Here is an 11,988-nt window from a genome sequence, read left to right on the forward strand (position 1 = left end):
AGTGGGGGCAAAACTCACGTTACAACCAAATCCCATCAATCAAATCGCTTTTTCGAAAAATACGAGACATTTAAGTCATCTATTCCTTGATAAGAAAAATAAAAAACGTGAATGGTGATTGGATTGATGATCAAATAGAATCTTGGGTCTCGAACACTGATTCGATTGATGATAAAGAAAAAGAATTCTTGGTTCAGTTTTCTACCTTAACAATAGAAAAAAGAATCGATCAAATTCTATTGAGTCTTACTCATAATGATCTTTTATCAAAGAATAACTTTGTTAGTTTTGTGAGGTTGAGTTAGTTTAAAATTCACTTCTCAATATGATATGAAAGTAATTGGTTAGAGTCTATCCCAACAAAATTTGATGTTTATTGATTCTATTTTTCCACTCACTATCAGATCATCCCTTATGTTCGTTTAAGTTGATTTGCTGTTTGGAACAATTAAGAGCGACGAACAACTATGTATCACATTCGTTTCAACATCTTCAATATATTTTTGAGAGAGGGAGAGCGCAAATCTACAAGATATGCTTCTCATTCCATCTCGTCAATGTAGAGGAGATTGGTGGGAATAAACTGGATTTTACACAAAGTGATGCATTTATGTTCATACTTCAACCATACACTAATTACGCAACTGATGCATTAATTAAGATGGGTTCCTCATTCATTCAGTGACGATGAGAGTTAATTTTAATTTTTTAGGTAGACATATATATATATATATATATATATATATATATATATATTAATGTCTAGTCCCACATTCAATATGAATATATCTTAAGACGAGGAGGTGTGTTAAAGTTTTACATCAATTAAAAATAAGAGTAATTTAGAATAATATGCAAGTGAATGCAAACGTGATCTTATAAACCAATTTGATGAGAAGATTAGGTTAGACTTGAAATTATTTTTACCAATTAAACTAGGGTTAAATATATTCTTGGTCTCTTAACTTTGAGTGAAAATTGGAATTAGTCTTTCTTCGAAACTTTGACCCAATTTAGTCCTTCAACTCTAGATCTGCGTGAATTTAGTCATTTTAATCAAATTTTGTTAAGTTTATTTGACATTTCATGATAGTTTTTAGCTAACGTTGAAATGAAAATGTGTCAAACTGTATAAATAATTCAAATGATAAAATGTGTTTGAAATATTAAATAAATTTAATAAAATTTGGTTAAAAAGACTAAATCTACATTATTACGTTAAAGAACTAAATTAGACCAAAATTTCAAAAAGCGATAAATTTCGATTTTTACTTAAAAGTTAAAAGATGAAAAACAAATTTAATCCATTAAATTAAAATAATAACCTTAAGAGGGAGGAGGTGGTGTTACATATAAATAAATAAAAAATTGAGTACAAAAGTGAAGTCATGAGAAGGTCAAATAGAGTTGGTGACATCATTGCAATCATATATGCTTGTACGTTTTTTTTCTTCTTAAAAACAGTTTTAGTCAATAATCTTTTATTTAAATATTTAACAAATATTTTACATTAATTTAATATATATTTAAAGATAATAAAAATTAAATTAGCACATCTAAATTAAAAATATAATTATTTTATTCAGACAAAGTATTTAAAAAATACAGAATTCATGCTTAAAAAAATTAATTAAATATCAAATTTCTTGAAATTATAAAATTCCTCATTACGCCGTTGTAACAGTAAAAACACACACATACACACAAATCACGAGCATATTATTATTTAGAATGATTGTTTATTTTAATTTTATGAACTATGTTGCAATGCCCTATGAATTTAAGTAATTTTTGTAATAAAAAATAATATTAAAGTTACTAAAATAAGTGCTTATTTTAATTTATAGTGGGTATTTCACCCTTGTCTATAAAGTAAAGTAATCAATATTTGAACTACAAAATAGTAACATATTAATTCTCATCCCTAACCTAACACTCAAATCACTCAAATCACCCGAGTGTCCAAAACATTTCATTAAAAAAAAGGAAATGAGAAAAATATCTTGACATAAGAAAAAGTTAAAGTAACTTTGCCGACACTTAAAATCACTTTAATATTTGCAACAACCTAAAAAATTTAAATCTCAATTATGAAACAATCAATCATGTGTAACTTTATCTTCTCCATATGAAGTCAAACTTTGATTGTTTTACTTTCTTTTCTTCGATTCCTTCTGCCTCCATCAAGCAGCTAATTATTAATTAACAACAATCATTCTACATACTCAATTTTTTTTCAAAAAGGTAACTAATATTTTTTATTTTTTATCATTTTATTTTACACAAAAAAAAACCTACTAAAAATTTGTGCACATGTGATAAGTGGTGGATCTTGACTAAAAATTTTGAAGGATAAAAAATATATTTAGAATTTATATATTTAATCATTGTTACTAATATAATAAAGTATATATAATTTAGTATATATATTTTTTAGAAAAATGATAATTTTGAAGTAGTATCTAATATGAAATTCATTTTAAATAAAATTTTTTAATTTCATCTTTTTCACTCACGGAATATTCTTATATTTGAGAATGTTTTTCTGAAATAAATTTAAAAAGATTAATATGAAACTTTTTCACATGTAATTATTTGAATTTTAAGAAATGACTATAATTCAACAATAAGATATTTAGTATTATGCTTGAAAGTATGTGAAGAAGTAGGTATGTATTGTTTTCATCTTTACTTATATCTTCCCTTTTATTACTTTTAAAAAATGAATCTATTATTTGATTCCTCATCAATATACTTTTTTTTTAAATGATTCAAGATTAAGAAATAATTTATCAAAATCTAATCAAGAATTGAGAGATGTAATTACTAAAAGAAAAATATATGATAAGTAAATTACAATTAAAAAATGGTTATGAAGAAACATATACATAATTTTTCTTTCTATATTTGTAAAAAAAAATAAATATACAAAAAAACCCATGAGATAGAAAAAAAATACTAAATATTAAATTAATATTTGACTATCAAAAGACAAAAAAAGAGTTACTTTTTTACCTTAAAAAGTAGAAGAAAACTAATGAGAAATGAGAGCACAAGGAATAAATTTGTGCCTAATTATCTTTTTCTTTTTTCAGAAACAAAAGAAAACATACAAGAGAGGAAGATAAATACAATATGTCAAAAACTTAAAAGACAATGAGAGAAAATAAAAAATATATCTCAATAATTTTTTTTATTCTTTATTGTATTTAATTATTTATTAACATTCAATATTATATTTTATAAAAGATATAAAATTTTATCTAATTTAATTTTCTCTCAAAATAATATATTTTACTATACTTTAAAAAATTTAAAAATTTTGTGGGGCCATAACACACTACAAGTTAACTATGATCCACCTTGTTGTGGTGTAATTTAATATCGAGTATACTCTCTATCTGAATCCTACATTACTTTTTTAAATACATAAATTATGATTATTAATGATTTTCAGTTATTTTAGTATTTTGCATATCAGTTTGTGTTGTTTGAAGTGCAAGAGTATAATTAAATGAAATTAAAAAAACACTTTGACTAGAAAGATTATACAAAAGATGAAATTAATTTATATATAAATGAAAATTAATTCATGTGTATTAATCAAATTTAGAAAAGAAAAATATGAAAGAATTTTAATAAATTAATTTCAATTAATAAAAATATAATTTTTTCTCATATATTCTTAGGAAGTCATCCATTATATTAAATTGACATTGATATTATTTGAAAATGTCACATGTCAAAATCTAAGTATGCACGTGTCAAAATCTAGGTTATTTTTTACCTTGAAACTCTTCCAATCTTGACATGTGACACCTTCAAAATAGAAAATGACCCATATCTTGGTATGAGACAAACATAAATTTTGACATGTGACACTTCCAAATGTTGTTAACATCAACTTAACATAAGGGACCACATTGAATCTTTTTTTATTAGTCTTTTCCAAAAAAAAAAATAGGGACTTAATTGAGTAAAGAAATATATAGGGATCAAAATGAATCAAATGTCTAGATATAAAGATCAAATTACTAATTAAGCTTTTATGAATAAATGTATCACGTCCTCAACAATGAGATTAAATAGTTTATGATGTCACAAATGACATTGTAGAGTAGATTAAAATTGAGCATCAACACACACAATTGCGTGAATGTTTTATTTTAATTGACTCTGCAAAATATTGTTTGCCACAAATACTTTAATGCTATTGGTTGTCAAGGACATCATACATTCATTCCTAAAATGTGAGGATAAGATTGGTATAAAATTTATGAGAGAAACTTATATTCTTACAAGATCAAGATGTACTACTAGGATCGTCGTGTTCACTCGCTAACTTTTGACTACACTTTTTTTTGACAGACTAAGATATTATAAGCTTGAACAACCAAAATGTAACTTCCTTTCTTCTCTCCTTAGGTTAAGGTCTTCCAAGTCTTTTAGCCGAAGTACTTGTGACACTTAAATACCCAAATTAACGACATAAAAAACATTAAATATAATAATTAATAAATTAACACTCATATCTCACAAATAAATCTTTTTTATATTATTTTCGTGTACCCTTATTTGTATGGGTCTAAATTGGGTAAATCTTACCTAGTTATTTATTAGTTAGTTATCTCTATCTCCTTTTAGTGTAATTGAACCAACTTATGTGGTCATACTCAAATGATATTGGCTACATGATAACATCGAGATGACATCATTTGATGATGACATCTTCTAGGTTTTATATCGTACATAAACCCCTACACTTAGACCTGAGGTGTTTAATTAGAGAATTGCTTATTTTGCAAAAAGAAATTCCTTTCTTTAATTGCCACGTTGGGCCATGTTTTTGCTATGAACTAAATGCAATTGAAATTTCAAGACTAACATAATTAACCCATAATAATAATAATAATTAAATATATATACCTCCCTCTGCATTCTGCTCTGCATTCTGCAGAATGCAGACAGTTTTTTCTGATACAAAATCAAGCTGGTTGAAAGCCTGAGACACACTATTCATGGATCTCTAAAACCAATACATGAATGACTCGCTAAACATTCCAAGATCACGATGAAACACGACACAAAGCTACGCATACAAAGTTTTGGTGGTCACATCGACTTGGTGAACGCGGTTGCTACATATAAATATATTATATATATACACGAACGGATCATTGAGTTGGCTGATTCAAAGAAGTGGAGAACCACCATGTGTTCTGCACAAACCCCCCTTTATTCATGATTGAAGCAAAAGCCACACCAACACACAGGTATTGGCTTTTTCTGTGAAGAGAAGAAAAACACCGACACAACAATCATCATCATCATCAGGCACGGCGGCACATGTAGTAATATGGAGCACACCTTGCCCAGTTCAGCAACTTCCAACAATGTCCCTTTTTCTTGTTGTTGCTGTTGTTTTTGTTCGATTTCTTCGAAGAATGACCAAACTCTGATTCATTTCTGTTCAGCATCTCCCACATCACTTGAATGTCCTCATACTCACATGCCCTCACATCATGCCTTAGTTTCAGCAACCCTGAAAATTTGTTTCCCACACATTCATCTAGTTTAGCTTTTTCTGTCAACTCTAATTTCACTTCAACCATGTTTCCCCTATCTTACAAAATAAGGCACAAAAAAGAAAAAAAATGCTTAATCAAAATCTTTAACATCAACAATCTTTACAAAATCATATATTAATACTACCCTCAAACTTCATTCCATCCTTAACTTTCAAATTTTTAATTTCAAATTTTTGTTTGTGTGAACTTGCTCAGGTCTAATTTCTGAGATTTATATTTATTTCCAGAAAACACATTTTACCCTAAATTTATTAATCAACAAAGACAATTGCTCTTATACATCATACCCGATTGGAAATAGAAAAAAAAGAGACATTGATGAAAAGAAATTAAATTAAATTATCAGAGAAGTTTACCATTTTTGCGAAATCCGAAACGCGTGGCGACACTGAACCAAACCCGTCGAAGGGGGTACATCATGTTCCGCCACCAATTCACCCGCCGAGAAACCTTCATCTCCATATCTTCACAATGCTATATAATTCAAGAAAAATTGAAAGAAATAAAAATGAAAAGATTGTGAATTCCTTCACCCTTTTAAATGAAAAGGACGAAGAAGGTGAATTCAGAATCGAAAGGGTTGCATTTGACAGAGAGATGAAGAAAATTAACGAAACACGGAATGTGTTAAAACAGAGAGGAACAAAACACTAACTGAGAATTTCGAGGTGGTGTTTTTGGTTCCTCGGCGAAAGGGAGGACAACGAAGGTTGTGAGGAACCGAACGCGGTTTGTTGTGTTCATAAAGTGGTGTTTTCAACCAACTGTTGCAACCGACAGTGCCATCGTGGGTTTGCCACGTGGCGAACCTGCAACCGTTGCTGAGCTGTGAAGTGTTTCGTTAGGATTGCGACATTTGTGTGTGTGTGGAGAGCACCTATTGGTGGTTGTTTCCTTTGCTTCGTACAGCCATGTGACGATATTATTCCTACTGGGCCCCACCCAAGATTTTTTTTACTAATAATGAAGCATACGCATATTAATAATAAGCAATGAGATTATAAAGAAATTAACTTCGGAAATACAAATTTGATAAAATTTTTATTTTTATATTTACTTATTAACTATGAAATAATTTCAGAATTTTTTTTACGATACGGAAGAATATTATTTTGAATCTGTTAAGTGGGGTGAACGTTGATGGGCCCAGCACCTGAGATTTTTATTCTTTGATTTTGGGCCCAACGGATGAATGAACCAATCAGCAAAACCAAACATTTTCTATCCGTTACAAAATGTTTCTTCCAAATAGGTTCAAACAAAATGAGTGGAGAAAAAGCAAGTTTCAAAATTAACATGAGCATCTTTTTTGAAAGGTTTATTTTCTGTTTTTCAAATATTTTCTTTTTTTAACATGTTTATATATTTAATTTAAATGCATGTTTGAAAGTTTTACTGATAAAAATTAAGTATGTTAGCAATTAACATTTATTAAGAAAATTGTATGTTTAAGGAAGAATGGAATGTTCAATATAAATGGATGGAAGGAGGAGATAGATAATAAAATGCGCAATAGGTACTGAATATAATAAATAAATGTAAATTAATTGAAACTAAGATAATAGTAGTTTTATGATAAAAGTTCTTTTATAAATATGTACATGTGACATTTCGTTTTTGTATACTTTGAGATGAGATATTTTAAATACGCTAATTAACAAATTTTCTTTTATATAAGTAAGTTACTTCGAGTAAGTTTGGATAACTGTTTTGGTAAACAACTATAAAAAGTAAACATTTATTTATAAATAAAAATATCCCGGGTATAATTTTAATTTTATTAAAGAAAATAGGTTGAATATGTTTTTTGTCCCTGAATTTTCAGTGAAATTTAGAATTAGTTCCTCTTCAAAATTTTCAACCAATTTAATCCTTTATCTTTAAAAATACGTGAATTTAGTCATTTTAACCAAATTTTGTTAAGTTTATCTGACGTTTTAAGCGCATTTCTTGATAGTATTCGAATTGTTTACACCGTTTGACACATTTTCACTTTAATGTTAACTCAAATATTATCATAAAATGTGTTTAAAATGTCAAATAAACTTAACAAAATTTGGTAAGAAAGACTAAATCCACGCATTTCTAAAGATGAATGACTAAATTAGTATAAAGTTTTAAAGAAGGACTGATTCCAAAATTCACTAAAATTTGAGGGACCAAAAACATATTTAACCCAAAGAAAATCATTTGAAATTCTATACATAAAAAAATTAATTTTAGTTTTCCCAGGAACCCATTACATTTTTTTGTTTATTTTTTTCTCTTATAAATATTTGTAGAGAAATTTTATTAGAAAGAATAGTAAAATAATATTAATAATACTTACTCTAAATCTTAAAAATTACCGTCTCAGAGTTTCACAAAGAAAAGATACAAGGTTTATATTATATCAATATAAAATAAAATTTAGACTTCCACAAAATTTACGTAAATATAAATATTTAAAAAATATAAGTCGAATTAAAATTTTTTATTCTCCTCCAAATGCTGCTCCTCCATCAATATTTATATCTCCTTGTGTAAAATCATTTAAGGTCACACCACATCAACGATAGGTAAGTTATTAAAACAATTTTTTATCACGATGTAAGGGTAAGTTATACATAAAAAAGATACATTTTAATTAACATGTCATAACAATTTACTTTCACTAAAAAATTCACACAATACATAAACCAGAGATGAGATTATTTATCAAAGTATATTCAACATATCAACTAGTCTAGAGACTAACATTTGATCAAATACTTCAAATACTCAGAACTTATATATACAGGTGAATCTAAGAGAAATTATCAGGTAAGTTCAATTTAACTCAAGTCACATATCTATACATTTAACGATGTGAGAGAACTCCTCTTAAATCTTTTACCACATGATTAATATCTTAGTCATATGACTTAGGCCATCAATGAAGTAAGTATCTAACATAGATGTCAATATCTAACACTCAAATCAAACAACAATTTAAATTTAATCTCAAATATTTGATAAGAAAATTAATATAAGTTCCATCATTCTCACACTACAAAAAATTATGTATATAACGATGGTTTTAATACGACGGTTAATTAAAACTGTCGCTTTTCGCAGTATAATACGTCAATTTGATAACAGCCGTAATGTAAATGTATAATATGGCGTTTCTAACCACCATCTTTTACATTGTCATATTATTATTTAAAATTGTGTCATTTTGAAATGTCACTTTATATAAAACATTATTTTTATGAAATTATTTTCTATCTCACTTTTGTCTCGATACCTCCTTTTTTTTGGTAAAATTTTGTTCCCTCTCTTTTTTATTTCATTTTCCCACTCAACAAATATTTTCTTTTTTTTTTTGGTAAAATTTTGTTCCCTCGCTGATACCCAACAGATCACTTCACTCTCAGTCTCTGCGTTCATCACTAAGCTCTCGTCTCTCTGCGTCAAACCAAGCTCTCGTCCTTCTCTGCGTCTCATTCGCGTCTCTCCTTTCTCCTTTCTCCTTCAGGTCGCCCTAAATCACTCACCTCTCCGTTCACTCACCTCTCCATTTCGCATGTTTCTCCTTTCTCCTTTCTCCTTTCTCCTTCATTTCACCTCTTCGTTTCAGCTCTTTCTCTTTTCTCCTTCCTTCTCGACTAGTCCACGATTGCCTCCGTTCTTATTTGCTCATTGGGTTCTTCAACCTCGTTCTGAAGGAGAAAGGTTCGATTGCTCGCATTTGCGCCTCAGTCCACTCCTTTTTTGTTTATGGTATGATATTCATCAAATTAGTGTTGCCTTTTTGAATTTAGTCTTGCCAATTTTTTATTTGAGTGGCCAATTGTAGGATTAGGGTTCGCGTGGTGGACAACGACAGTTTGACATCGAAGGGCGAGGAACTCGCACCAGTTGTCTCCACCACACTGAAGCTCGAATTTCAGTTTCGGTTCTGCCTCTGAATTTCACTTCTAGTATTTTTTTTTCTTTTTTTTTTTTGGTTGGGTGCTGGTTTTCTGCTTGATTTGTGGTATTGCAGCTAACGTTTTCTGCTTGGTTTTTTGGAATAACATAATCTGCTATTGCAGCTATACTGATACTTGTTTGTTTGATTTTGTCTTCAATCAATGTTGACACATGGCTTACCAAATGTTCCATTGCTAAATTAAATCATTGCATGAAAGGGTTTATCTGCAATGTTAATTGGTGGCATTCTGTAATTATCATCAATCAGTTTGGACTTGTGTGGCTTCTATTACTATATTATTCCTTTTATCTTTAAAGCCATTCTTTAATATATTCTCCACGAGTTGTGAACACTAAATCACATTAGCTTCTTCACAAACCGATCAAAGAATCAACATGCAAATGAATTTTGATTAAAGGATCATGTATATTTGATTCTGCTGCATGAAGATAAAAAAGATATTATGGAAATGATGGTATATTTCCCTTTTGGTAACATTCTATTATATTAGAAGTAAATAAGCACTGTATATCTCCACCTTAGTGGACTTTGTTTAAGCTGTCATTATAAACAATGAAGGTTCTTGAGAAATTAAAGTCCATTATTCTCTATCTAAAAAGTAATCATATCTTAAATTTAAATTTGGCGAATCAAACCACAGCAAAGAGAGTAAGAGGATTTTCTCTGTGATGCATCTTCATCGTGTCTCTTTATCAGTCTATAAATATGGATGCAGTAATTGTGATTAAGGTATAAGGGTGTGTGTGCTTGACTGAGAAATAAAATAACAAGTTTCTTAGATCTGTGCATGGAGCTTTGAATACAGAATGAGTTTTGGTGACCCCAAAGGCTTCCATTACTGCATGTTGCTGCGGTTTAAAATCCTGCAACAAGTGGTAATGGAGGCTTCCATTAAAGGCATATGTTCATGTTTTATTATCATCTTAAACATCCTCAATAATAAAGTTATGATGTTTTGTTGCGATTATACTGTAGTTCCTGTACAACTTCATTTTGCAGATAAACATAAGCTCCACAATGCAGTTTCTAGCTCTTAAAGTTACTGGTGATATTGATATTAGTTATAGCTTGTTTGGTGCTGGTTATTTTGTTTTTTCCTTTCTGTGATTTTGGAGTATAAAAACATATGTGATCTTAAGCACACTATCCATGTTTTGTGTCTGCCTTGGTGTGGTTCTGCCATCAATTTGGTTGCTTGGTGCTTGTGATTAGTTGTGATTTCTGCATTTTGTCATGTTCTGAAACATGGTGATTTTTTGTGATCATAATCTGTATTTTTGACTGAAATGTATTAACGAATACATTTTTTTTTTTTGTGGTTCTGCATACTAGTTATTCATATTGGTACATTATTGGTGTTGATTTTTGTATGGATCTGCAACAATTTTTTCTTTCTAATCGGATATTACATGGCATGAACTCCAATTTGATATATACTTTTTGTATTCATTATCTTCTTGAACACATCACTAGATTTCACATTCATCAACTAGGTTAGTAACATAAGTAACATACTATACAAAAAAGAAGAAGATAATTGGTGTATCACCAGATTTCGCATTTCATGTTCTCTGTTGCTGCAATATGATTAAAATTTGTGATCTTCGACTCATCCTCCATCCCATTCTGAGTTAATGTTGTGATGGATAGAATAAATTGGAAACTGAAAAATTGATGAATTGATGTTGAAAATCGACTCATGTTCTCTGTTGTGCTGCAGTATGATTAAAGTTGAATTATTATTCCTATTTTTATGCAGGAAAAAAATTGATGAATTGATGTTGAAAAATCCGGAAACTGCATCTGAAATATCTCCAAATGATCCTATTGGTGTCATATTTGGAAAAGAGCATCCAGGTCGGGTTAGAGAACTTTTGTATGGCGCGTGTCCTACTCTTGCTTTTCAACAATCAACTACAAGAATAAGAGGAATCAACTTTGCTTCACCTAATGCAGCTTCACCACATGATGAAGACAAGTTTGTGAAGATTGAAAATGAACTTGCAACTGTCAAGAACCAAGTGCAAACACTGCTTGCCTATATTGCTTCTAAAGAAGATGTTCCAGAACATGTAGCTACAATGGTTGCTGGTTTGGTATGTCCATCTATTAATGAGTTATAATTTACATTAGTAAATTACTTAAACTTATTGTGTGGGTCTCATAATTTATTTCAATTTCAATTACTCATATATACTGTATTATTTCTTCATTGCAGGCACCAGATATTGAAAGTGGTGTGCCATCTCCGCATGAAATACTAGGATCAAGTGGTGGAAGCAAAACATCTTAGACTTAGGACTTTTAATGTTGTCTTTTTTTCTTAGATGCTTGAATATTTTGGTACTCTTAATGTTGTCTTTTTTTTCCAAATGCTTGAATTGGTACTTTGGTGTAGTTATGCTATATTGACAATGAATCAATTTAGTTTATTAATTTCTA

The 11,988-nt window shown here is 29.3% G+C and overlaps 2 protein-coding genes across 2 annotated transcripts; one reads left to right on the forward strand and one right to left on the reverse strand.

Annotated features, from left to right (window-relative positions):
• Positions 1–4,889: 4,889 nt before the first annotated feature.
• LOC114181253 (uncharacterized) lies at positions 4,890–6,312 on the reverse strand. Its single transcript, XM_028067658.2, has 2 exons — positions 5,945–6,312; positions 4,890–5,542 (listed from the first exon to the last, which is right to left on the reverse strand). Exons 1-2 carry the CDS (start codon positions 6,048–6,050, stop codon positions 5,331–5,333), a joined length of 318 nt encoding a protein of 105 aa, XP_027923459.1. The 5' UTR covers positions 6,051–6,312; the 3' UTR covers positions 4,890–5,330.
• A 2,630-nt stretch (positions 6,313–8,942) lies between these two features.
• LOC114180330 (uncharacterized) lies at positions 8,943–11,988 on the forward strand. The gene is made up of 4 exons (XM_028066625.2): positions 8,943–9,284; positions 9,409–9,507; positions 11,306–11,642; positions 11,765–11,988. The coding sequence occupies exons 1-4, from the start codon at positions 9,136–9,138 to the stop codon at positions 11,837–11,839; spliced, it is 660 nt and encodes a 219-aa protein (XP_027922426.2). The 5' UTR covers positions 8,943–9,135; the 3' UTR covers positions 11,840–11,988.

Source organism: Vigna unguiculata, chromosome 4, assembly GCF_037176805.1.
Source record: "Vigna unguiculata cultivar grain cowpea cultivar isolate G323 ecotype 2 chromosome 4, ASM3717680v1, whole genome shotgun sequence".
In the NCBI taxonomy this organism is placed as follows: domain Eukaryota; kingdom Viridiplantae; phylum Streptophyta; class Magnoliopsida; order Fabales; family Fabaceae; genus Vigna; species Vigna unguiculata.